Here is a 26,267-nt window from a genome sequence, read left to right as displayed (position 1 = left end):
GATATTATGCTCTTAAAGTGTTAAAAATACATACACTAGAAACGTTTCTGTGGGAAGGCGTCTCCAACCCCCCACAGCTGGTGGCTTAAAAAATATTAAGAGGATTTATGCTCTTACAATTTTTGGAAGCGGAATTTTTGCAGGCAACCGTTTTCCAAACACACAAGACTGGTTCATTTCTTTTCCCCAACTCCTCTTTTCATTAAAAAGAAGATCAAATGGTCAGACATTCCAGGCAAGGAGGAAAAGTTTTTACTAAAAAAAAAAATGTAAGCAAAAAAACCCTCACCCTTTCTTTCTACTGCAGCTGTGTGCGTGAGAGAGAGGAGAATGTATTTCCAGTTAAAAGAAATCATGACTAATAAAGATTGTAAGCAGCTTTCAGATCTGTTGATTAAAAACACTATATTAATAATATCACCCCGCTCTTATATGTAGCGGGAAGATCTGGGTAATTAAAAGTCTGATACAAAATGCAGCTGTAAGTGTGTGATCACCACACCTCGCAGAGTGGGCAGAATGGTTTTACAGCCACTCACACTTTGCATGGGGATATTCGGCAAAGCAGTTTAATAGGGAATGAAGGGCACAGATCCATAGAAATGTGGGGCTGGAAGGGACCTCGAGAGGTCACCACGTCCAGCTCCCTGTGCTGAGACAGGGACAAGTAAAACTAGACCTTCCCCAACAGCTAATTGTCCAGCCAGTCCTTAAAACCCTGCCACCACCTCCCTTGGACGCCTATTCCAGAGCTTAACTCCTCCTCTGGTTGTAAAGCTTTTCCTAATATCTGACCTCAATCTCCCTTGCTACAGATTAAGCCCATTGCTTCTTGTCCTAGCTCCAGTGGACACGTCCCCTTTATAACGGCCCTTAACACATCTGAAGCCGTATCCGATACCCTCCCCGCCAGTCTCCTTTTCTCAAGGCTAACCACACTCAGGTTGTTTAACCTTCCTCATCGGCCAGGTGTTCAAAACCTTCGATCCTTTTCCGTGCTCTCCTCTGGCCTCTCTCCAGTTTGTCCACCTCTTTCCTAAAGTGTGGCAGTCAGAACTGGACACAGGACTCCAGCTAAGGCCTCGCCAGTGACCTTCCCACACCTTACCCACCACCCTCCTGTTAGTACACCCCAGATCGATACAAGGCTTTTTAGCAACTGTCTGGCTTTGGTGGCTCACATTCACCTGTGTCTAGAACCCCCAGATCCTTCTCAGCCGTCCAACCTCCTGCCCAGCTATTCCCCACTTCATAGCTGCACATTTGATTTTTCCTTCTCCAGTGAAATACTTTGCCCTTGTCTTTACTGAATTTTATCTCGCTGGTTTCAGACCAATTCTCCAATTTGACCAAGTCGTTTTGAATTCTAGCCCTGACCTCCAAAGTGCCCGCAACCCCACTCAGCTTGGACATCTGCACACATCATAAGCGCGCTCCTCACTCCATTATCCAAGTCATTAATGAAAATATTGACTAGGACCAGACCCAGGTCTGACCCCTACGGGATGCTGCAGGAGACGTCCTCCCAGTCCTACAGCTATAACTCCTCTTTGAGTCTTCCCGCCACCCATCTTATACTAATTTCATCTAGATCACATTTCCCTCGTTTGCTGATGAGAAGGTCATGGGGGGCTGTGTCAAAAGCCCACCTAAAATCAAGATCTACCATGTCTACTGCTTCCCCCCACCTGCAAGGCCAGTCACCTGTCAAAGAAGGAAATTAGCTTGGTTTGTTCTTGATCAATCCATGCCGGCTATTCCTTGTCGCCCCATTGTCCTCTAGGGGCTTATAAATTGATCATTTAATCATCTGTTCTGCTGCCTTTCCAGGTATCAAAGTCAGGCTGACTGGTCTGTGATTCCCAGGGGCCTCTTTGCTCCCCTTTTAAAGATCGGCACTATGTTTGCCCTTCTCTGGACCTCCGAGATCGCTTAAATCCTAATGACCCTGCCTGGGGTAACCCACATCAAGGGCTCATCCAGCATAGCATTTCCTCCCTGAATGCTATCAGCTTTGCATCTACACCGGGTCATGTGGTGGGACAGCTGTGCCGGGAGGAGGTTGTGATTATGTCACACGCCCAGACAACACAGCTATACCGGCAAACATCTGTAGCTAGACTGAGCCCTACACACAGAAGTTGCACCGGTTTAAGGTTAACCGGTTTAGTTGTGTGTGGACATACTTATATGGGTTTCAAACCAGTTTAGCTTGCCCCTGTAACTTTAGAGGCACGAGCCAGGTTTAAAGTCGTATAGGAATGTCCACACACACACGTACGTTGCATCTAGTTTAATACATCAGTGTGAAAAATCACACCCTTTGATCCAGCAATGTAAGTGCGGACGGAGGGTAGGTTTGAGAGCAGGCGAGTGCTTCTGGCTTCGTCTTCACAGCAGATTTAACCCAGGTTCAGGTGCTGGTTTCCCCCATCACACGCTTCGAATTCAGACACAACTACCCGAGCCACAAGGTGCAGCTGCCACCGGGCTCTGAGACACATGGTGCGGACGCTGAGTTAGCAATAGGAGGGATAAGCTAACTGCAGTCAACAATCCATAGATGATGGTCCTCCAATCCCTTCCCACAAGCCCCCGTCGTGGCCAATGCTGGGTATTCTCTAGCCGTATGACCCAGGGCCAGAAGCGATCTGCCTTCACATGCCTCTGCTTAGCGTCCTCAGGTTCACACCACTGCAGCTTCACCCTTGCTCCCCTCAGGAGGCTCAGGTGAATGCTTCCAGCACAGCATGGCCACGGTTTCAACCCTCCCATCGGGCGGAGCATGGCAGGTGTGAACTTCCCTGGGGACAAGCCAACAACGGTTTTGATTTTCTAGCTTTCTACTAATCCCCTCTCCCCATCCGCTGTCACACGCACAGATCGATCCGACTTGCTACAGCAACAAGAGAGACCGTCCACACAGCGTTACGCCTCCATCCTTAACCTCAAACAGCCGATCACCCCAGTCTGATCCCGCTGGGGTACATGGCTACACAAGGGGGATGGAAGAGGGGGTCAGACCCCAGCAGAGTTACTATTCACAGTCCCCAACCCCTGAAATGCAGATTTTTTTACATTACATTTTAAATGTTTTTTTAAAACCTTTCCCTGTCCCCATAACATAATTATGGGGAAAGTTTTATTTGCTCCAAGGGGCACCAACTCCCAGGGTAGGGCATTGGCTTACGAAGAAAACAGAAGGTTGCAAAAAAAAAAAAAAAAAAAATTCTAAGAGGGATAACAATGTTTTCATGTTGGCATTTTAATTTCCAATTTGGGGGTGTGGGAGGGGAGGAGTGTGGTCGTTTGTTTAAATTTAAAAATGTTCACAGATGCAACAACCACAATAGTAATTATACTTAGCAGCTTTTCCAAGGCAAGAATCATTATCCCCATGTCACAGATGGGGAAACTGAGGCACGGAGAGGGGAAGTGAGTTGCCCAAGGCCATGCGGTAAGTTGGTAGCAGAACCGAGAACAGAACCCTGGAGTCCTGACTCCCAGCCCCCTGTGATAACCACCAGTCCACATGCCATTCCCAGAGCTGGGAACAGAACCCAGGAGTCCCTGACTGCAAAGCAGCACAGAAGTGAAATTGACGAGAAAGGGAAGGTAAAATTAAACAGTGTCATTTCAAGAAAACATACAGCATCAATTCCAGGAATGAAAACAGGCCCTAGTGCTTAAGAAGCAGCATGTGAATAGGTCAATGAACACACACACATCCTAACAGATGAATCCTGCCTGTGTCTGCAGGATCAGGGTCTACATTTTAAAATCACAACTTGGGATCCTGGCATTAACCGGAAGGGATTCAAATAGATTACCCCCATCCCCCCCCCTTTTTTTTTTTGCCCCGACAATGCCCCGTGCTATTGAAAAAACAAGCATAGCCTTGCATATCGCATTCAGGGGCTCATCTATGCTGGATTTTGGTTTTACATCGGCGTAACTATAGCGCCGTCAGCGTCAACTCCAAAAAAATAAAACAGGGAAAAGGTCGTATCAGTCTGAACAAAACCTGTTCACCCCAAAGCAGAATGTTTTGTTTTGCAGCGTTTTTTACAGTATTCCTAAAATAAAATGGAAGGTCATTTCTAAACCAAATGTTACGATGAAACACTGAAATAGATGCATCCGATGAAGTGAGCTGTAACTCCCGAAAGCTCATGCTCTAATAAATTGGTTAGTCTATAAGGTGCCACAAGTCCTCCTGTTCTTTTTACGAATACAGACTGACATAGCTGCGACTCTGAAACCTGAAATAGTTTGAAAATGTCAAAACAAAACGTTTCGGGGGAAGGGGTTGGCCAAAACTATTTGGAGAAACTGCCCAGTTTTGGAGGCAAATCTGCCTTTTCCAGCCAAAAGAAATTTCAGCCAACAATCTCAAATTTCAAGTTAGCGTAACATGACACACCTTGGCTGGGGACTGAATCTCAGACTTGAGGTGATAAAAGCCAAAACTGCTACCGGGTGAGCGAAAAGATATGGCCCGTTAGAGGATTCAAACCTTCACATGCAGCCTGGCCACTCGAGGGAGACAAAGCAACAGGGAATTAGGTTGGCTCTGCCCAAAGTTCAAATGCCCATAGAGGTCACTTGTCAGTCGCTGCAGTAGGATTTTACACTACGTGGTTGGAAGGGGAAAGAAGAAAAGAATCCAGTGTAGACGCAATGTGAAAAGACATTACAGCCAGGAGCGTTGCTCTGTCGCTTGCTTTAAAAAAAAAGCCCCCATTCAGAGACACACACGTTACGACCCATCCTTATTCTCCACCCTTGTCACTGCAGCCTGTGGATGGATGAAAGAAATCAGTGGGACTTGAGCATGTAAGTTGAATAAGGTCAAAGGCCCATTTTGACTGAATTCAAGAGGAACATAAAGAGGTGCTTAAAGTTAAGCGCATGCTTACATGCTGTCTTGAACAGATGCTTTTTAGAAATCAGGGTCTTAAATTCGGATTTTTATTTTCCTGTAAAATCGTACAGCCCCACTTTGTACGAAGGCTCCATTCGTGAGCAGTTTGCACAGGGTTCATAAAGCTTGAATGCAAGGTTAATCAGTTCTCAGGGATGGTTATCAAATCCAATGGGAAGCTTAGACCCAGCTGCAACACATCCGACGCTCCTGTCTTTGATATGCTTGAGACATGATCCATCATTTATCACCCCTTTGCAAACCACCTATAAACAGAACCTGCATATAAAGCGTGATCAATTATTTATAGATCTATTTAACGAGAGGTCATTAAAAGCATGGATCCTGCACAACATGAGGGGGAGGAAGGGGGGAATTTCCCCGGTTTGACTCACAGGGCTACCCAAGAAAACATCCACCTGCCCAGTAAGAACAGCGTGAGATTGAAACTGCCCACGCCACCGACCCCTCTCTCATTACCCACACTGCATTAGGAACTGAGGATGATTTTGTTTTTTTAAAGAGACGGTGCAACGTTTTTCCCCCCCTGGCAAACCGAAAAAAAAAAAAAAACACATTAAAATCAAATCAAAGTGGGACGCTAAAAATAATCAACTTAAGAAATTAAAATAAAATAAATCAGTGAATGGAAAGGGCTAACGGGAGGAAGCGGTTTTTACTGGAGGCTCTCGGCCGAGGTCCCTGCATCCCCGTCGTGACTGCCTGTCTCAAAGCTGTGCTCCACTCCCATGATGTCCGGCTCCATCTTCCCAGTGTCGTTGATGAATGTGGTGTAGGTGTCACCTTCTGCCATCAGCAGCTTGAGCTTGGGGATCCAGCTCTTACGGACCACGCGCCGGGCATTCGTGCACATGTCGGCGGCGATGGCGTTCATCTCGCTCTCCTTGAAGTTGGGGGCGAAGTTCTGGCAGTAGACTGGGGAGCGGGGCCGAAAAAAAAGACACTTATTAGTCGGGCAGCCATGCTAGCACCCCCCGGAAAGTGTGCTGCAAGACCCCCCTCCCAGTGCCGGATCCACAGAGGACAGGAGACAGTTACAGCCCAGTTCGGGGGGCCCAGCGTAATGCCAGGATGGGGAAGCGAGGGGGTGTTAAGTAGAACAGGGCAAAACACTTCCCCCCACCCCAATGAAAAATACAACTTCAGTAACACCAAAGCGTTTTGCAAATTCACGTTCGTTTCACCTAATTGCTCATTTAGGGCAAAAGCCTAAAAAAAAATTATACAAAAAAGAATTGATTTTTCGGTTTGAAAATGACTTTTCGTTTCAATGTTTCCTTCCAAGTTCAAAGAGCGTTTTAAAATGGTCAAACCAAAACATGCTGGTTTCAACGAAACAAAATGTTTCGTTCCACCCAAAACTCTTTTTTTCCCAATCTTTTCATTCGCCAACAATTTCTGAAATTTTTGTTTTCACTCCCACCAGAAACTAAAATTTTTGTTCCACCCAAACTATTCATGGTTTATTTTTACTTTTTGATTCGCCAAAATTTTGAAACCTCTCCCCCCCAACTTTTCTAAATTGTCAACAAATGAAAAAAATCTGTTCTTTGTCCTTCTGTAATGTTAGGAACCAACTATCGCAAAGCAACCGACAATAAACAAAAATCCCGTTTTCCAGAGTGATTAAAATAGTCTAAAAAAGTGCCGAGATCAGCTCTGGGGTATAAACGGTGGGAATTATTATTATTTTAAAAAAACAAGAAGCTTTTTAGCTTGGGCCTACGTTTTATGACTATCTCTCTGCAGCCTCTGGCCAGCAGGGGCATGATCTCAGTGATGGGAAATACCTGTCTCTGCCTTTAGTTCCCCATTCTCTACCCTACAGCCCTCCCCCTGCCCTGCCCTCCCCCCTACACACACATAATGAGTGTAATTCTCCCCCTGTGCATCTGGGGTCCTCCTCTGTGCTGTTCTGCAAAGAAGAGTCTGGCCCTTTAACAGGGGGCGGGGCCAGGATTAGCCCACCCCTTCCCCAGATGGAGAGTACAAGGGTCATGTTATGGGGAGCATGTGACTCAGAACTAGGGTGACCAGACAGCAAGTGTGGACGGGGGTGGGGGATAATAGACGCCTACAGAAGAAAGAGCCCTGAATATTGGGACTGTCCCTGTAAAATCGGGACATCTGGTCCACCCTACTCAGAACAGAGACCCCCACCCCCCGCCCTGCAATGTTCAGAACCAGAGCTCCTGGAGGACTTGGCTGTGCCAGCTGGGTCTCTGGGCCTGCCCCCCGCTGGTCTCTGGACGCTCAGGCCAGGATCTCCGTAATGAGCCTGATGCAAAGGGCACGACGCTCAATGAGGAAGACGCAACGGGCTAGGCCCCAGAGCGTCACTGGGATGTGGGGCAGTACCATCTGCTGCGAGACAGGCTTTCGGACCCCGGCTCACCCCCCATGGGGCCCGGAGGATGCAGCCTTGTGGAGCCCCTGGGCCCAGCAGAATCACCCCCTGCCCCCTGCACTCACACTTCACGGCATGCAGCACCCTGCTGTCCAGTGGCTTCCGGCTGGGGTCGTTGGTGGACGAGCGGATGCCAGTACCACAGCTGTTTGCCAGAGTGTTCCTAGCCAGGGGAAAGGACGGAGAATTAGAACTAAAGACCCTCTCGCCACTGCCCTGCTCTGACCTCCAGACCCCCATCCCCTACTCAAAGGTGGGCAAAGAACCCAGGAGTCTTCGCTCCCAGTGCCCCCTGCTCTACTCCCGCCAGTTCCTTACCACAGGCTGGGGGGAACCCAGTTCTGATTCCTGGCCCCTTGTGCTCTAACCACTAGGCTCCACTCCCTTCCCGGAGCTGGGGCTAGAATCCCGGCGTCCGGACTCCCAGTGCTGCGTCAGGCCTGGCAGGGCAGGGCAGGGGACAGGAAGAGAGAGACGCAGGCCCACCCCCACAATACAGAAAGCCGAAATTCACCGATCAAAAAAGGACGCCAGAAGCCGCCTCAGAAGCACTTTGTGCCGCGTCCCCGCGCTGACATGGCAGTTCATCAGCTGTGCCCGGGTGATGTACACGTTCGTTCCTAGGCGGGGTGGGGGAAAAAAACCCATTATGACCCAGACATGTCCCTCTGACCCCTCACAAGGGGGCGCCACTAGGGAACAGCCTCGATTCCTGCCGAGCCTGCCCTTGGACCCAACAGAACGGAGCTGGAGCACGAGCCTCAATCCCCGACCTGGCAGTGACAGACAGCGGCTTCTGCGTGGCGAGGGAGGTCCTGGCGTCGGGGCAACACGGAACAGGGGATGGGGCTGTAACACTGCATACTCTAGGGCACGGGAGGTTAACGACGACGGTTGGGGCCCACTGCTGTGCCCAGCACCCCATGAACCTCCATTCAGGGTCCCCTGCTATGCCAGGTGCCCTACAGACACCCCCTGGCTGAGATCAGGGTCCCCTGCTGATCCACATGCCCTATGGACCCCCTCCTCCAACCAAGATCAGGATCCCCAGCTGTGCTGGTCACCCCAAAGACCCCACCCCCAGCCGAGCTCAAGGTTCCCTGTTGTGTCAAGCACCACACAAACACCCCCCAGCCAAGATCGGGGTCCCCCCAACATTAGGGCCCTACCAAATTCACAGTCGATTTGGGTCACTTTCACGGCCACAGGATTTTTAAAACTGTAAATTTCATGGTTTCAGATACTTAAATCTGAAATTTCATGGGGTTGTAACCCTGGGGGTCCCAACTCAAAAGGAGGTCATGGGGACGGAATCGCAAGACTATTGTAGGGAGGGTCGCCGTATTGCCACCCTCACTTCTGCGCATGGTGGGGGGCGGTGTCATAAATATACAGCTATGGGTAGCATAAAATCTCTCCTTTATCTGTAAAGGGTTAAGAAGCTCAGATAACCTGGCTGGCACCTGACCAAAAGGACCAATAAGGGGAGAAGATACTTTCAAATCTGTGGGGGAAGGTTTTTGTTTTATGTTTTTTCTTTGTGTTCTCTCTGGTGAGGAACCAGGGCAGGGAAAATACAACTACTAAAGCCATATCTGAACTAACATCTAAGATTACAAATTGTAAGTAATAGGAAGGAAATGCATTGGATTATCTTTTGTTTTAGCTTGTGAATTTTCCCTGTGCTAAGAGGGAGGTTTATCTCTGGTTTTTGTAACTTTGAAGTTTTGCCTAGAGGGGAATCCTCCGGGTTTTAAATCTTATTACCCTGTAAAATTACCTTCCATCCTGATTTTACAGAGGATATTTTTACTTTTTTTTTTTTCTTTATAATGAAGTTCTGTTTTTTAAGAATCTGATTGGTTTTTAGTGTCCTAAAAAGCCCAGGGGTCTGGTCTGTGCTCACCTTGTTCACCTATCTCGTTGGTAGATTATTCTCAAGCCTCCCCAGGAAAGGGAGTGAAGGCTTGGGGGAATATTTTGGGGAAACAGGAACTCCAGGCGGTCCTTTTCCTGAATCTCTGTCTAACTCCCTTGGTGGTGGCAGCAGTACCCATCCAAGGACGGGGAAGGATTTGAGCTTGGGGAAGTTTTTAACCTAGGCTGGTAGAAATAAGCTTAGGGGGTCTTTCATGTGGGTCCCCACATCTGTACCCCAGAGTTCAGAGTGGGGAGGGAACCCTGACGGGGTGGGGGGGTGTCCTCACTTTTGAGGGGGGGGGAGGGAAAGGCTGGCCTTACGGCCTATACCATGGTTGGGAGGGTGACGAGCCGAAGGCCCCTCTGACCTCCGAACGCTGGGACTCTGGGCCCGGAGCCAGGGAAGGGAGGGGCTGGGGTCGCCCTGGCTGAGGTGCTCCTACCGTATGGCAGGCTCCAGCTGCTGGTCCTGGCCAGGCTGGTGAGGGACGGGATTTCCTCTTCCCCTGCAGGGGCCGCTCCCGGGGTGGGGTCAGATCCATCTCCAGGAAGCTCCGCGGCTTCTGGCAGGGAGCCCAGCTCTGCAGGCAGCACCACCGCCCGCAGCAGCGCAGAAATAAGGTGTCGTGGCAGGGTATTGCCAGCTTCCACCACCCTCCTGCGCCGCCTTCAGAGCAGGGCGGCCGAAGTAAAGGTGGCAACATCGCAACCCCCTACAGTAGCCTTGTGACCCCCCCACAACCGCAGTTTGGGTTGAGACCCCCAGTCTGAGAAACACTGGCCTCCCCCGTGAAATCTGTAAGACCAGATTTCACGGGGGAGACCAGATTTCACGGTCCAGTGAATTTTTTAGGGCCCTCTCCCCAGGCTGAGATTGGAGCCCTTTGTCATGCTGGCTGCTGCATAGAGAGCTCCCGCCCCTGACCGAGCCCCCATCAGTCCAGGCCCTGCACAGACCCAGGATGGGATGGGAAACTGAGGTACAGGGTTGGGGGAACTTGCCTGAGGTCACCCAGAGGGGCAGTGGCAGAGTTGGGAACAGAACCCAGGTCTCGTGAGCGCCAGCCCATTGGGCCTCACTGCCTCTCCTGTCACTGGCTCCCGTCTGCCAACGCACAGGAACACGTGCTCAGCTCCCGGTAAGGGAAGAACCCCACTGAGTTTGGATCAAGCCCTAAAACAGGGGCAGCACATTCACATGCTGCAATTTAATTAGCCCCCCCCGCCCCCAACCCCAGACTGGTCTCTGCCTCCTTCCCCCAGTTGGCCACCCCCCCACACACACACACCTGTCACGAGCTCCAGCTTCTCCGCAGGGTCGCCCTCGTCGTACAGCTTGGGGTGACACCGGTTCCCGATCTGGTTGATGAGCTCGGCCGGCAGCGACGCCAGGTCCTGCCGCACCCGGATCCGGTTGCGAGACTCAGAGGCCACCTGGTCGGGCAGGGCTTCCACCTTCTCTGCGGCCGCTGCTGGTTGGGGCCCGGGGGAGTAGAGGGTGAACACACAGAACACAGCTCCTAGGCCTAAGCATTCAGTCTAGTGGGGTGGGAGGGGGCTAGGAGCCAGGACTCCTGGGTTCTTTACCTGGCTCTGGGAGGGCAGTGGAGTCTAGTGGTTAGAGCAGGGGGGGACTGGGAGTCCGGACTCCTGGGTTCTACTTCCAGGTTTGCCGCCAACTCACTACAGCGACTAGGACCCGTGATTTTTTGTGTCAGTTTCCCTTTCCGGGAGGCGGGGACGATGGCCATTTTTAACCCCTGCACAGATGGGATCTGGAGCGCAAGGGGTTTGTCTCTCCAGCTGGAGAAGAGCGAATTCTCCCCTATTACAATGGGGACCAGCGGCCCAGCTCCTCTCTCCGGCCATGGGTCCGTGTGAATTTATCCCCTGGCTAATCGCCCCCTTGCAGATGGGCTTCTCTAGCCGCTGAGTGGGATGAGCCCCGAGAAAAACCCGCAGCCTCACCACTGAGCCCTGCTTTGATAGCAACCTGGGTGTGCCTGGCCTGCTGGGAACTGGGCTGAGACTCAGCGAAACTCACGACAGAGAGGCTGAGCCTTTATCCAAGGAGAAGCCTGGAACAGCTGGAGAAACCCCAGAAAAACCATCATCTCCAGGCCTCACCCAGGTCATTGATTTAAGGTTTCTACGCCCAGATGTTACAGCTTGTCCTTGTCCTACCCCCGCCGCTGGAGTATTTCTCCTCCCCACACTCCTAGGAGGCAGGGCAGGGATCCCCAGTGTACAGATGGGAAACTGAGGCACAGAGAGACCGAGCAACATGCACACGGTCACACTGGGAACTTGTGGCGGAGCTGGGAATTGAACCCGGGTCTTCAGGGCATGAGGTATCGCCCTTACCACTGGGCCACCCTTCTTCTCGGTGGTTCTCTAAGCTCTTCCAGGCCAGACTCTCCAGCTAGTGTAGCTGGATTCACCGTGCAATGAAAACAAGTCCTTGTCCTCGCCTGCCCATAACCCTGACAGCAAACATGCCACACCCAGCAGCAGAGAAGCCCCGCCCCATCCCTCAGCCACTCCCCAAAGGGGTGGAGCAATAAAAGTCCCTCCTCTTCCCCCAGCCACTGCTGTAGGGAGAGAGCATTATAAGCTCCACCCCTTCCTCTCTCCCTGTGCCATGCCCCCAAGGGGGCAGAGCACTAGCTCTCCTCCCCTTTCCCAAGCCCCTCCCCAAGGGGTGGGGCATTAGGGCCCAAGCCCCTCCCCCAGGGGTGGGGCATTAGGGCCCAAGCCCCTCCCCCAAGGGGTGGGGCATGAAAGGCCCCTCCCCACCCAGCCACTCTCACCTGTCTGCCCTACATTCATCATGCTGTACATCGTGTACATGTTGCAGATCTGCCGGTACTGCTCATCGGAGCCTTCCTCGGCCGCATCCTCCTCTTCATCCTCCTCGTTGTGATAGGAGCTCGGGCTGTCGCTCGTGTAGGCGCTGGACGTGCCGGGGCTGGTCTGGTCGGACGTGCTGGGCCCGCTCACCACACTGGGCCCGCTGCCGCCCCCGCCCCCTGCTGCTGCTTGCGCCCCCTGCTGCTGCTGCCGGTTGCCTCCGAGGTCCTGCGTGGAGAACTTGGCCATTTTGCGGCTCCCGTTGTTGCCTCCTCCCCCGCCTCCGCCCTCCTTCTGGCCGTTGTCCCAGAGCCGCTTGACCACGAAAGTGCACTGGACGGAGTCCGACTCCTGCTGCTCTGTCTTGACGCGGGACACCAGGGGCAAGGGGGTGTTACAGGAGGGCCAGGTGGAGGTCTGGGCCACGGGGCTCTGGGGCTCGGAGGAAGGGGTCTCCTCGGCGTGCAGGCCCTGGGAGTCGCAGCTGGGGGAGCTGACCTTTAGGAAGAACTCAGTCCCTTTCTCCATGATCTCCTGGATCTGGAGGAAGCCGGCCGTGTACATCAGCAGGAACTGGTCTCCCACATTCATGCTCAGCCGGCCCGTGTAGCAGAAGCTGAGGATCTGCTGGAAGGACTGGGGCTGCACAGCCGCCGGCAGCTCCACCACCGCGCTCTTGCTGTTGTTGAAAAGGTCCCGGAAGTAGGAGCTGCTGGCCGCCAGGACGGCCCGGTGAGCCTTGAAGGCGTGGCCTTTCACCACCACCGAGACGTCGCAGTACAGCCCCTGAAGGCGCTGCTCGTTCAGGCACTCCAGGATGCTGTTACCGAAGTTGGGGATCTCCATCTGCAGAGTCTGCGCCATAGTCGTCTCCTCCTGGCTTGGGGTGGGGGTGGGGAGGCGGTGGGGGGTCTGCTGGAGACAGAGAGGAGGGGAAAGACACGTGGGGGGGGGAGAGGAGGAGACGGATGGATGGATACGTGTGACCAGGGGTGGGCATGCACCACGATGGACGGACGGGTGGGTATGGATGCACGGGGACCACAATAAGATACATCAGATGCATGGTGATGGACAGATAGGTATGGATGATAGCAGGTGGAGACAGACAGGTGGGTGGGTAGGTATGATGACAGAGACAGACCAACGGGGTAGATGGATGCAGACATGGAGAGGGGAGAAGAGAAGACAAGAGGAAGGCAAACAGGGAGAGCAAGAGAGGAGTGAATGGGGGGAAGAGAACCAGAGGTGGAGAGACATGCGAAGACACAGGCAAGACATGGAAGCAGGGGTGGGGGGAATGATAAAAGGGAGCAGGGGGCGGGGATATAAAAAGGAAAGTGCGTTAGCTATTTGCCTGGCTGTGGCGGAGCGGCCCTATCCCATCAGCCAGGTTCACATTAAGATCTTTATGATGCTGCTGCGGGGGGCCCGCGTTGTACCTAAACCCCAGGGAATGACACCCGCAGTGGGGTCCAGCGGAAGGGGTTGAACCTGACACCTCTGGATCCCACAGCTGGAGTCCCTCCTGAGCTAAAAAAGAAGCCCATTCGCTCAGAGGCTAATAAAACCCGATCTGTGTCCATAGGATACTTTCACAGACCCCCCCAAGGCCAGAAGCGACCATTGTGATCTGTAGAACTCAGGCCAGAGAACATCCCCGAAAGAATTCCTAAAGCAGAGCTTTTAGAAACAGACCCAGTCCTGGCTGGAAAATGATCAGCGACGGAGAAGCTGTCGGTACCTTGTTCCAGTGGTTACTCTCAGCATGAAAAATGCTCACCTTGTTTCCAGTCTGAATGTGTCCAGCTTCAACTTCCAGCCAGTGGATTGTGTTAGGCCTGCCTCCGCTGGACAGAAGAGCCCGTTACTCCCCAAGTAGATACTCAGACTGTGATCAAGTCACCCCTTAACCTTCTCTCTAATAAGCTAAATGGACTGAGCTCCTGGAGGCAGGTTTTCTAATCTTTTAGATCCTTCTCGTGACTCTTCTCTGACCCCTCTTCAATTTATCAACATCCTTCTTGAATTGTAGGCACCCGAACTGGGCACAGGATTCCAGCTGCGGTTGCCCCAGTGCCGAATGCAGAGGGAAAATCACCTCTCCCTACTCCACATTCCCGTTTATACATCCCCAGACCCCACTAGCTGTTTTGGCCCCAGCATAATGCTGGGAGCTCCTGCTCAGCTGATTATCCACCACCACCAAATCATTTTCAGAGTCCCTGCTTCCCAGGAGAGAGCCCCCCTGCCTGGAAGCACAGCCGACGCTCTTCGTTCCGAGCCGGATACATTTACAGTTAGCTGTATTAAAACATAGTGTTTGCTTGCGCCCAGTTTACCAAAGGATCCAGATCGCTCTGTGTCAGTGACCCGTCATCTTCATTGTTTACCCGTCCCCCAATCGGTGAGAACTGCAATACCTCACCTCTCCCAAACCGTAACGGTTTTATCTTCATAACCTGGCCGGGAGGTAGGGCGGTGCTATTCTCCCCATTGTACAGATGGGAAAACTGAGCCGCAAAGAAGCCCAAGGTCACACAGGGAGTCTGTGGCAGAGCAGGGAACTGAACCCAGGTCTCCCAAGTCCCAGGCTGGTGTCCCACCCAGTAGAAATCCTGACACTTCCAGGGGAGCAAACCTCGGACCCCTGCATCTTAAAGCCTTTGCTACCTCTGCTAGAAGACTCAGCTCTGTCCTCCAAGGCTGGTCCAGGCTCATCAATCTCTAAGTGGCCCAGTCACCACTCCAAGGGGACAGAGCAGCACACCTCATGGGCGTGGTGTGCACGTCCAATCCCTCTTTGACTCTTGCCAAGTTTTTGGCCTCCACGCCATCCTGTAGCAGCGAGTTCCACAGGGTAATGATATGTTGTAAGGACGAGTATTTCCTTTGATCCATTTTGTAATGGTTTCAAAGACACAGCGCGCCCATGTGTGCATGCAAGCTCCTAGCCACACGGCCATCTTTTCTCCACACGCTGGCTAACAAGGCAGGAAATCAGAGCCACGCTCAATTCCACGCTCCCATCCCGTCACTGAGACTTGCCACGCCTAGCAAATCGCTATGGAACGAAGCTGGGGGGAGGGTTAATTTATTTGTGATTAGCAGAGCAATTTGCTAGACTTTTTTTTTTTAGCTAACTGATTTTTTTTAAAAATCCCAAGAGAACAGGAGAGACTCCACCTGCCTCTGACTCACAGGGCGCCCACCCTGGGTCTGGATTGGAGCCAGCACCCCCCAGAGAAGAAAGAGGCAGTGTCCCATTTCCTGGCCCCCTGAACCAACCGCTCCCCTAAGCTGGGGCTGGATGAAAGCTGGCACCCCATAAAGGGGAAAGGGGCTGAATCCCATTCCCTCCTGCCCCTGAGCCAGCCAGTCCCCTAACCGGGGCTGGATCAGAGAGGACCCCCCGCGGAAGGGAAAGGCCCCATACTCCTTTCCCTAACTGGCCCCCGTGCATTGTACGTCTTTTATGGGAGTGGGGGAGGAGAGATGCAGTGAGCAACGCAGGTCTATCCCACACTATTTCCATCTGTGGCAGACACTGACACCAGGGGGGAAAACCGTAAAGCGAGCGAGCGGGGAGCAAACACTGGCTGAACTAGCCATGCAGGGATGCAAAGCAGGAGCGCGGAAAGGTAACCAAGTGAACAGAGTATTGACTTATCCACCACGTGGTGTGCTTGTCTCCACAGACGCTACTGCTGGGAGCCGGGGATGGGCATGTGCTGATCCGAGCGCCCCATCGGCATCTCCCCAACCCTGGGGCGGGGAGAAAACCAAGGCCCCTGTGGCTTTGTTGTCTCATCATCCCCAAGCCCTGATAAGCCGGCCTTCTCTCCAGCCCTGGATTTAGCCATTTCAAGAAAGCCCAGCCACTGTGGGTACACCTAGTGTGTGGGGGGCATCCCACACCCAATTTTACATGGGGGGGGGCGCGGAAGGACGGCGAAGGTACAGGCAGGAGAAGGGATTTGCCTAAAGCTGCAGAGTGAATCAGTGGTGGAGCTGTAGAGAGAACCCAGGAGTCCTGGCTTTTAACTCCCCGCTCTACTCACTAGGCACCACTCCCCTCCTACAGCTGGGGATAGAATCCAGGAGTTCTAGCTTCTAGCCCCGACCCCCACTGCTCCAAACACTAGACACCACTGCCCCCTTAGAGCTAGGCACAGAACCCAGGAGTCCTGGCTTCCTGCCCCTCCTCCCCCATTCTAACAGAACAGAATCCTCCACTCCCTGCCATCCCAGCCTTGTTCCTTGGTAGCTGCCACGGAATTCCACCTCGTCGGCAGCACTTTGTCATAAATGCAAAACTACAATCCCGAGCTCTCGTCTAGCACGTCTCACAAACAGATCTCAAAGAAGGTCACTGTCATCCTTGTTTCACTGATGGAGAAACCGAGGCACAGAGTGGGGTGAGTGACTCGCCCAAGGGCCCCCAGCAGGCCAGTGGCAGAGCTAGGAATCGAACCCAGGCCTCCCGAAACCACTAGGCCGCACTGGGCTAGGCACGGTACAAACGCAGAACAAGATGACAGTCCCACTCTCAAGCAGCTCATGCCCCGTCATAAACTTATTCGTTCTCTGCCAGAATTCTGAATGCAAACCTTTCTGGGCAAAGGCACCATCATCACAAGAGCAAGGGCAAGTTTTTCCTCCGCCTTATTCTGCAGGCTACTTATAAGATTCCGTCTAAAAAAAGAGAAGCAAAAGGAAGGTCTTGTGGTGAAGATAACAGACCGGGACTCGGGGGCCTGGGCTCTGGCATCGCTCGGCCTTGTCTACTTGGAAAACTTGAACTGGTTTAACTCGCTTTTTTGTTTTTTCTTTAAAGACCCAGGGAACCCCTGCATGGATGATCTGATTTCAGTCTGAGTTTAAATCTGTCTCTAACCGACTTGAACCAGCCCCAGAGAAGCCGCTTTTACACCAAAACCGGAGCGCCCCTTGGCAGCACTTTCACCCCAAGTGGCTTACGTTCACACCTTCGCTTCAAAACCAGCACAACTTTTCCATGCAGACAAGTCACTTCACATTTCTGGGACACAGTCCCCTCAGTGATAAACCCGAGGGACCGATCCTGCTTTTGTCCCTTTATTTATAGGGCAGCAGGGTTTAAGACCAGGAGGGACCATTAAATCCTCTAGCCTGACCTACTGTAGGCCCAAGATCTTCAGTTTCACCCATTTACCCCTGTGCTGAGCCCAGCAGCTGTCTTTGGCTACAGCAGAGGCACCAGGATGGATCTGGTGACTTCGCAAGATGTAGATTCCACCTCCTGGAGGTTTGTCCCAATGGTGAATCTCCCTGAGCCTTATTTCCAATCTAAATCCCTCTGGCTAGACTGAAAGCTCATTGGGGCAGGGCCAGTCCCTCACCCTCTGTGTGTGCAGCGCCTGGCATGATGGGGCCCAGCTTTCGGCTGGAGTGGGGTCTGTGCAGTGCCTGGCATGATGCAGCCCCCCATGCAAGACCCAGCATGAAGGGACCCCCCAATCTCAGACGGAGGATGGTCTATGCAGGGCCCGGATCCCTGCGGCGGGCGGGTATCTGTGCAGGTCCTGGCATGATGGAGCATCCAATCTCAGCTGGGGGGTGGGGTGGGGGGGGCGTCCTGTGCAGGGCCCGGCATGAGAGGGCCCCCAATCTCAGTTGGAGGGGTGCACGACACAAGCAGGCCCCAATTTCGCCCAGCACAAGCATCCTACAGAGACAAGGTGATCTTTAGGTGAAATCCTAGCCCAGGACAAGTTATCCTACAGCCCAAACTTTGCTAAGCAACACAGCAAAAGAATAAGACCACGGTCTTCTCAGCCCTGTTCCCCCGACCATCATCTTACCCAAAGGCCAGCCCCTACCCATCAGAGCTGGCTGACCCTCTGCCCTGATCCCACATACACAGCTCCAACTCTGAGCCACACTGGCTCTTAGCTTTGGAGACCTCTGTGGAGTCTGGCTCAGCCCAGCTCCCACCCATCCCACAGGTTGGCTGGTGCTGGATCAGCTGTCTCTAAGACTCTATGTAGCCCCAGCGCAAGACTAGCAACCTAACCTGCCTCTGTGTCTCAGGGACCCGCCTCTGGCGGGGAAGGGAATTTACTTGTTGTCCCTTCAATCCCACTGACTGCAGCAGCCAAGGAAGGAACAAGACTGAGACCTGACAACTCGTTCCACCTAAGGGGCCGCCTGCCAGATCGGGGTGGCTTTCCGCCTCCCCCAGTCCAGGGAAGATTAATACCTTCAGCCCAACCAGCCCCCCACGGTCCCAACCTCTCTCTCCACCCACTCCTGCATGCTCACCACCTGGTTCAGACACCTGATACCCCCAAATCGCAGGAGGAAGGGGTAGGGTAACCGTCAGATCAGAGGGAGCCTTTCACATCAAACTCAGGGACATTGACAGACAGGCTGGGGAAGCAGAGACAGTGGTTCCCTTGAGAAAAAACCCCCTGCACTCGCTATTGATTTGCATTAGAGCCCCTGACCCGCATCCTTGACCCAAAGATCTTTTAGCCTCAATCCACTAAGCACAGACACGATGGCATGCTACCATCTCTGCCTCTCCTGGGAGGGAGAGAGATGCCACAGACTCTTTAGTGGGGGATCCCCTCTGCCAACCCCACTCCAAGCGAGGGGAACCCCCTGGTAGGCAGAGCCCCAGGGCCCCAGATTCCTAGGGAAACTGAGGCACGCAGTGATGTGAGAACAGACCCAAAGTCTTGCCCCAGGGCAGTGGACTCCCCCACAAGGCTGTCTCTGTGCCTTGGGTTTTGGAACCTGGGTGACATTCCGTTTTTAAAGTCACAGCAGCCCGGAAGGGTCACTCTTTTTGCCCGCGATCCACCAGAGAAATCGACTGCCTTGACCTATTTGCAAGCGACAGAGAGGAGGGCAGCAGATGAGCCGGCTTTCCCAGCAGCTGGCACGTATAAGAACGAGACACCAGCAGGTTAGAGCACTTAACAGAACCTCCGATCCTGCAGAAAAGGAAATCAGTTTAAAGGTGCAGTCCCACTGCATGTGCAGCAGGATCTAGCAGGGGCTCGGGACACCTGGGTTCTGTTCTCCACCAAAGACCTGGAGTAAGTCATCCTCTGGCCTCAGTTTCCCCTTCTCCCACTTGTTCACTTAGACTGTAAGTCTGTTGGGACAGCGACTTGCTCTTATAATGTATCTGCAGCACCTGGTGCAGCGGGCACCTGATCTCACCTGCGGCCTCTAGGTGCTACCCGCACACGCCTAATAAGGGTCGAATCCTGCGTTACTGGAGTCCATGGTGCAGGCTCAAGGGATAAGGAGGGGCAGTCCCTGTCCCAAAGAGCCTCCTCACTCTCCTTTACTTTTGACATTTATCTCAGCAGGGCAGGGAGAAAGTTCTTTGTCAGTTTCATCTTCCCTGGTCTGAAATCAAGGAGGTTTGAGAGTCCTGTTTTGGTTTTTTTAGATTAATTTTTAAAACCCATTTAAATCAAAAAGTTTTTCTACCCATAGGAAGTTCTGTAAAACCATTACAAACCCTGACTTCTGGGCCTGTTTATTGTAGACAGTGACAGACTCCGGAAGCCCTAGAGTGATGGTTAAGGGGTGACTTGATCACAGTCTTTAAGTACCTACCTGGGGAACAAAATACTGATCATAGAGGGCTCTTCAGTCTAGCAGACAAAGGTCTAGTAAGAGCTAGTGGCTGGAAGTTGAAGCTAGACAAATAAGACACAAATTTTTAAGAGGGACAACTTACTAAGGGCTACTGTGGATTTGCCATCACTGGCCATTTTTAAATCAAGTTTGGATGTTTTTCCAAGAAATCTGCTCTACTTGCAACCAGAATTAATTCAGGAAAATCCCACAGCCTGTGTATTATACAGGAGATCACACTAGCTGATCACAGTGCTCCCTTCTGGCTTTATAATCTATGAAGAAAATGTAACGATTCTACCTTTAATTTGACTCTCAATAATAAACACCTGATGCTTATTTCTTCCAAGGTTTCACAGTACTCTGCACATGATCATTAACCAGCTTCCATATGCAACCCACACTCCTTCACCCGAGGATGAGTCAGTATCATTATCCCCATTGTATCGATGGGGAAATTGAGGCACAGAAAGGCGAGGTGACTTGCCAGAGGTCACCCAGCCAATCAATGGCGGAGCTTGGAATCTAGAAGCGCTGGTTTCCAGCATCTCCAGCTCTCACTTCCAGACCACAATCTGTGCCAAAGACAGGAATAAGAACGGAGGAGTCCTGGCTTCTACCTTCCTACCCTAACCACTAGATTACAGACACTAGACCTTACTCTCCACCCACCTGGGAACAGAACCCAGGAGTCCTGATTTTCAGTCCTCCATCCTGACACCGATTTACAGGTACCTCCATACTATGGAGCCACAAGGCGCACAACATGAGGGCATCGCCAACCTCACCTCCAACTAATGAGAACAGTTGCCCCCAGTTTGAGATTCAGGAATTTTGGTGGGAGTCAGGACTCCTGGGTTCTATTCCCAACTCCGCCACTGACCTGCTGGGTGACCTCAGGCAAGTCCTTCCCCCACTCTGTGATTCAATTTCCCTTCCCACCTGTGGCTGTGCAGTGTCCAGTGAAGTGGGGTCCCTTGATCTCAGCTGTGGGGGACAGCGCCCGGCGCAGTGGGGGCCCACTGATCTCGGCTGGGGCCTTTAGGAGCTCTTGCAATACAAGTTACTATCATCCAGTGGGAGAAAATAGAACGGCTTTGCCTGATCTGCACCCCCTACAAGCCCTCTTGGTTTTTCTGGGGGCCCCAAGATACCAGATCGGGGCACATTGTGAAGCATGTTTCACACAGGCCACAAGAATAAGACCTGTCTCTAGCTTCCCTAGGCTGTTTTCAGACCTACCCACACAGCCACCCACTGCTGCATGTTTAATATCAAGTATTCAACTCCAGCTCTGTCAGAAGCATCAGAGGAATAAGCTGCCCGTCAGCTGGATCCTTCCCCACCCGATCCAGCACCTACTCCTGCCACTCTCACAGATCAGCCTCCTTCACTGCCCGGGGACCCAGAAAGCCGCATGCCTGGCTCCTGCTGGGATCACAACCCCGACAGTTCTGTTCAGGCTTAAACTCAGCGCTCCCCAAGAAGGCATCGTAACTCATTGACCTCTGTCCTAGGATCTCAATCACCCTCCCATCCAGAGCCAGGAGCAGAGCCCAGGAATCATGGCTTCAAGTCCACTACACCCCACTCCTGGAGCTGGGAGTAACCCCATGCATCCCGACTCCCAGCCGCCTGCTCCGTCCACTAGACTCCACCCCACTTCAGCACTGAGACGAGAACTCAAGAGTCACAGTTCCCAGCACTGTGCTCTAACTATTAGACCACACTGCCTCCCCAGTGCTGTGACAGAGCCCCGAGTTGCTTAGTGATAGTGGCGTAGATTGGACGCTCCACTATACGGTCACAGAGGCAGCCCTCAGACCCAACTCCCGCACGAGGTCTTGACAAGGAGGCAACACTGAGATGCAGGGATCGGGCAGTGGACTGGGGATCTGGAGATCAGCGTTCCATTCCCAGCTCTGCCACTGACTCTGGGCAACCCATTTCTCTGCTCTGTGCCTCAGTTTCCCCTCCCACACAATGTCTATTTAGATTGCAGGCTACTTGGGGCAGGGACTCTCTCGCACCCTGTATCTGTGTAGCACCCAGTACTATCTATTTTAGGTACTTATATGGCCTCCCATTACCAGTATCTGAGCACCTCACTACCCTTACTACATTTATTCTCACCCCTGTGAGGCAGGGCTGAGCTATTATTCCCATTTTACAAATGGGGAAACTGAGGCACAGAGCGAGTATGGGATTTGGAGATCTCTCATGGAGTATGCAGCAGAGGAGGGAATTGCATCCGTATCTCCTAAGTCCTAGGCAAGTGGCCTGACCTATAAGGGGCTGGAGTCTGTGTACCTCAGTGGTAGCCCATATACATAATCCAGCTTGCTACCACTCTGTTTCAACATAGTTGTAACTAACTGGATGCTGATCCTGCCAGGACCGTGGACTGAGCTACACAGAAAAGGTCCAGGGATGAGGTTCAAGCTTAAAAAACAGGATTTATGCACAAGACACAGATACCACAACCTTTCCCCCCCAAATCCATAAAGAACTGCAACCCCCAAATTGCAACCCAATCAAAAACGTATTGAAAAAAATATACAATCTCCAAATAGAAACAGCAACCCAAACAAAACAACGTATTAAAATATATGTGTAATCCAAGCCTGAACACTGCAACCTAAACAAATGGAATAAAAGTGAAATACAACCCAAACAAAACAATGCACTTATTATATACACACACACACAACCTGAAACTTGCAACCCAAAGAAACAGAAAAGGGGAACATGCAACACAACACGTGTGTTATTATACACACTCTCTACATAAACCAGAAACCTGTGACCCAAACACATAGCAAAAGAAAAAAAAAATTAAATTAAATCAAATGCAACCCAAACCAGACAGCTCAACCTGCCCCTGCCCCCTTCAAAATGTAAATAAATAAAAATGTAAACAATTTGCAACAGAAACAAATTGTAAAGCTTTTTTGGTGAAGTGAAGAAATCCTCGCTACACCCTCACCTCAACCCACTCTGGGGTTGTTCCAGTTTCCCGAGCCACAGAGTTGATCCAGGAAAAACTTCCTGGTTTTTTGTTTGGTGGGATTTTTATTTATTTTTTACAGGGGGAGATCACCCCTTTATCCCTCCCTCCCCTTGGCCAAACACCACTAACTCCCAACATATGACAAGGAGAAGGGCAGTCTGCCGCCCGCCCGCCCGCCCACACACACACACACACACACACACCCTCCTGGCCTTGCTACCCCCAAATTCCCAAGTAGCTGAAGTTGACTTTAGGCTGGTGGCTTTCGGCCCTTCCCTTGCAGCTGAGTGGGCAAGAAGCAAGATAACGAAACAAAAGCCCATCTAGGCACAGGGGGCTGCTAGGATGGGAAGACCCCAACTACAGCTTGAAGACCCCATAAGAACTGCTGTAGCTCACGAAAGCTTATGCTCAAATAAATTGGTTAGTCTCTAAGGTGCCACAAGTCCTCCTGTTCTTTTTGCAATAGAAGGGTTTCTCCACCCAGGAGCCTGATCCATTGGGGAGATTCATCCTTGACCCCACCCCCTCACTTCTACCCAGAAGGGGGTGCATAGGGGGAGGCCTCACCAGAGTTTATTGTGGGGGGTGGTGATTCTCTTCCCATGGGGGGGGGGAAGGTCCCCTAACGTGGAGGAGATTGGGAGGGTCTAGGAGGAGAGTGGGGGGCAGCTAGAGAACTCCCCAGGGGGCAGAAAGTTTCCTGAAGGCACTGTGGGGTGAGCAGGGAAGCCTCTGGGGGAGAGGCGGGACCTGGAGAAAGGCCTAGCCCCCTCCAGACCACCCAGGGGAAGGGGTGAGTCAGATGGGGGGACTGCAGCAGAGGGAGGCATAGCCAGTCCCCTCAGCATCAGGGAACTGAGATAAGGGACTGCAGCAGAGGGGGAGCAGAGCAGGTCCCCCCAGGATCAGGGGGTTACAGTGGAAGAGTCAGATGGGGGGACTGCAGCAGAAGGGAGGCGGATCAGAGGATGCAGGGGGGTCAGGTGGGGGCTGAAGCAGAGGGGGGCTGAGCAGGTTCCCCCAGGATCAGGGACTCTGGGAGGGGCCAGGGGGGGCTGCAGCAGGAGGGAAGCAGCTCCCCCCAGGATCAGGGGGTGCAGTGAGGGGTGCAGCAGAGGGGGGCAGAGCAGGTCCCCCCAGGATCAGGGGGTGCAGTGGGGGTCAGGCTGGGCGGCAGAGCAGGTCCCCCCGGGATCCGGGGGGCCAGTGGGGGGTGCAGCTGAGGGGGGCGGAGCGGGTCCCCCCGGGATCCGGGGGGGCAGTGGGGGGTGCAGCTGAGGGGGGCGGAGCGGGTCCCCCCGGGATCCGGGGGGGCAGTGGGGGGTGCAGCTGAGGGGGGCGGAGAGGGTCCCCCCGGGATCCGGGGGGCAGTGGGGGGTGCAGCTGAGGGGGGCGGAGCGGGTCCCCCCGGGATCCGGGGGGGCAGTGGGGGGTGCAGCTGAGGGGGGCGGAGCGGGTCCCCCCGGGATCCGGGGGGGCAGTGGGGGGTGCAGCTGAGGGGGGCGGAGCGGGTCCCCCCGGGATCCGGGGGCGCGGGGGGCTCCGCCCCGGGCGCGGGCCGGCTCCCACCTGTGCACAGGGGCGGTCTCCGCGCAGGGCTCAGCTCGCCCTGGCCTCGCGGCAGCAGCAGCCATTCATTGCCAGCCAGGCCGGCTCAGCCGAGGGCCGAGCGCTCCGATGCGGCAGCGGCCGCCGCCGCCAGCCGAGCCTCCCCTTGCATCAGGCGCACACACGCCCAGGCGCGGCTAGCTGAGCCCTGAGCTGGCTGCTCCCTGCTGGGCCCAGGGGCGGCCCAGGGGAGCAGGGCCCCTTCCCCCATCTCCTGGGGGGGCAGGAAAATGCCTCTGGGTGAACTTGCCAGCCAGGCTTTGGGCTTATCCTTGAGGAGGGGGGTGCAGAGAGGGAGAGAGATGGGGTGCATGGGAAGAGTAATAGAATCATATGAATCTATTGCATATACACACAGAATAGTAGAATCACAGAATTATTCTATGTGGCACCTTAGAGACTAACCAATTTATTTGAGCATGAGCTTTCGTGAGCTACAGCTCACTTCATCGGATGCATTCAGTGGACTGCACTGAATGCATCCGATGAAGTGGGTCCACTGAATGCATCCGATGAAGTGAGCTGTAGCTCACGAAAGCTCATGCTCAGATAAATTAGTTAGTCTCTAAGATGCCACAAGTCCTCCTGTTCTTTTTGTGAATACAGACAAAAGCGGCTGCTACTCTGAAACCAGAATTATTCTATGCAACTTCTCTGCAGTAAACTTTTTTACATACTATAAAGCCATATATATACACACTGAATTTCATGTCCTAGCACTAAATATATAAACATATATGTATATAAAGTCATAATATGATATTATAATGATTGTATAATTTTAACACAGCACCAATATACAGATAAAGTTAAGTGCAGAAAAATCGTGTGTATATATAGATAAGAATAATAGAATCATGATTGTATTATACATATATAATTTCTCTGCACTAAACTTATTTTCATATTTATATATACATGCTAAATCTAATGTCCTACCATTACATTTATATATATATATATAATGATATTTTAATCATATGACTTCATATACATGTTTGTTTTAGCACAGCAATATACATATAAAAAGTTTTGTACACAGAAATAATATATGTAGCTATCTATCAAAATAATAGAATCATACATATATTTTCTTTGCACTAAATTTATGCATGTACTTCTCTGCATTAAATTTTTTCCTTCCCTTTATATATCTCAGTGTAAACTTACATATATATATGTATATATTACATTTAGTATCCTAGCACTAAACTGATATATATATGTAATTTTTATAAACCAATATATATAACGTGATGATATATCATAAACATATATATGTGTATAAAGTCAATATATTTTATTATAATTATATACCATTTTATATTTGGTGCAGATAAATCCTATGAAATGGGAGGGTCAGACTCAACAGCTCTATAGGAGAGGCAGGTACCATGCTTAGGAAGTTTGGATCCAGAAGCAAAATGCATCTGCAAAAAAAAAAAAAAAAAGTTGGGAGAGGGGGGTTGTTGTGGGAGGAATGGGTTAGAAGGAGATTTTCCCACCTCTACATTTGGATCCAGGGTTTTCCCCATGATTAGGCCCAAAATATTCTCTCTCTGTGTCTCACACACACACACACAAAGTAATTTCTGGATCTAGAGTAGGGGGAGGTCATCCCCAGCTTTGGATCTAGAATTGACCCCCCCAAAAAAATAAAATTTGGTGTTTGGATTGAAGGAAGTTTCCCCCAATTTGGATCCAGAACTGACCCCCCAAAACACAAATAAGAGGGGTGGAGTAGGGGAAGAATTAACTCCTGAAACTATAATTTTTGGAGGCAGATTAGAAGGAGGGTTCCCCCAAATTTTGGACCCAGAACTGCCACCTTAGAAAGAAAAATTGGGGTGGTTGAATTAGGGTAAATTTCCCCCATATTTTGCTCC

At 52.0% G+C, this 26,267-nt stretch overlaps 1 protein-coding gene across 4 annotated transcripts; it reads right to left on the bottom strand.

The window, feature by feature from the left end:
- Positions 1-3,869: 3,869 nt before the first annotated feature.
- Positions 3,870-25,808, bottom strand: NACC1 (nucleus accumbens associated 1). 4 transcript variants are annotated; one of them, XM_073318425.2, is made up of 7 exons: positions 24,343-24,569; positions 12,083-13,037; positions 10,562-10,744; positions 7,867-7,972; positions 7,418-7,515; positions 5,605-5,860; positions 3,870-5,190 (listed from the first exon to the last, which is right to left on the bottom strand). In XM_073318425.2, the coding sequence occupies exons 2-7, from the start codon at positions 12,984-12,986 to the stop codon at positions 5,172-5,174; spliced, it is 1,566 nt and encodes a 521-aa protein (XP_073174526.1). In that variant the 5' UTR covers positions 12,987-13,037; positions 24,343-24,569; the 3' UTR covers positions 3,870-5,171. The 4 variants fall into 4 exon arrangements, with proteins under 4 accessions (XP_073174526.1, XP_073174528.1, XP_073174525.1 ...); XM_073318427.2 differs by having other exon boundaries at positions 12,083-13,034; XM_073318424.2 differs by lacking the exon at positions 24,343-24,569 and adding an exon at positions 25,699-25,808 and having other exon boundaries at positions 3,870-5,860; positions 10,562-10,741.
- Positions 25,809-26,267: the final 459 nt, after the last annotated feature.

Source organism: Lepidochelys kempii, chromosome 20, assembly GCF_965140285.1.
Source record: "Lepidochelys kempii isolate rLepKem1 chromosome 20, rLepKem1.hap1, whole genome shotgun sequence".
NCBI classification, from domain to species: Eukaryota; Metazoa; Chordata; order Testudines; family Cheloniidae; genus Lepidochelys; species Lepidochelys kempii.
This window is presented reverse-complemented; position numbering and strand designations above follow the sequence as displayed.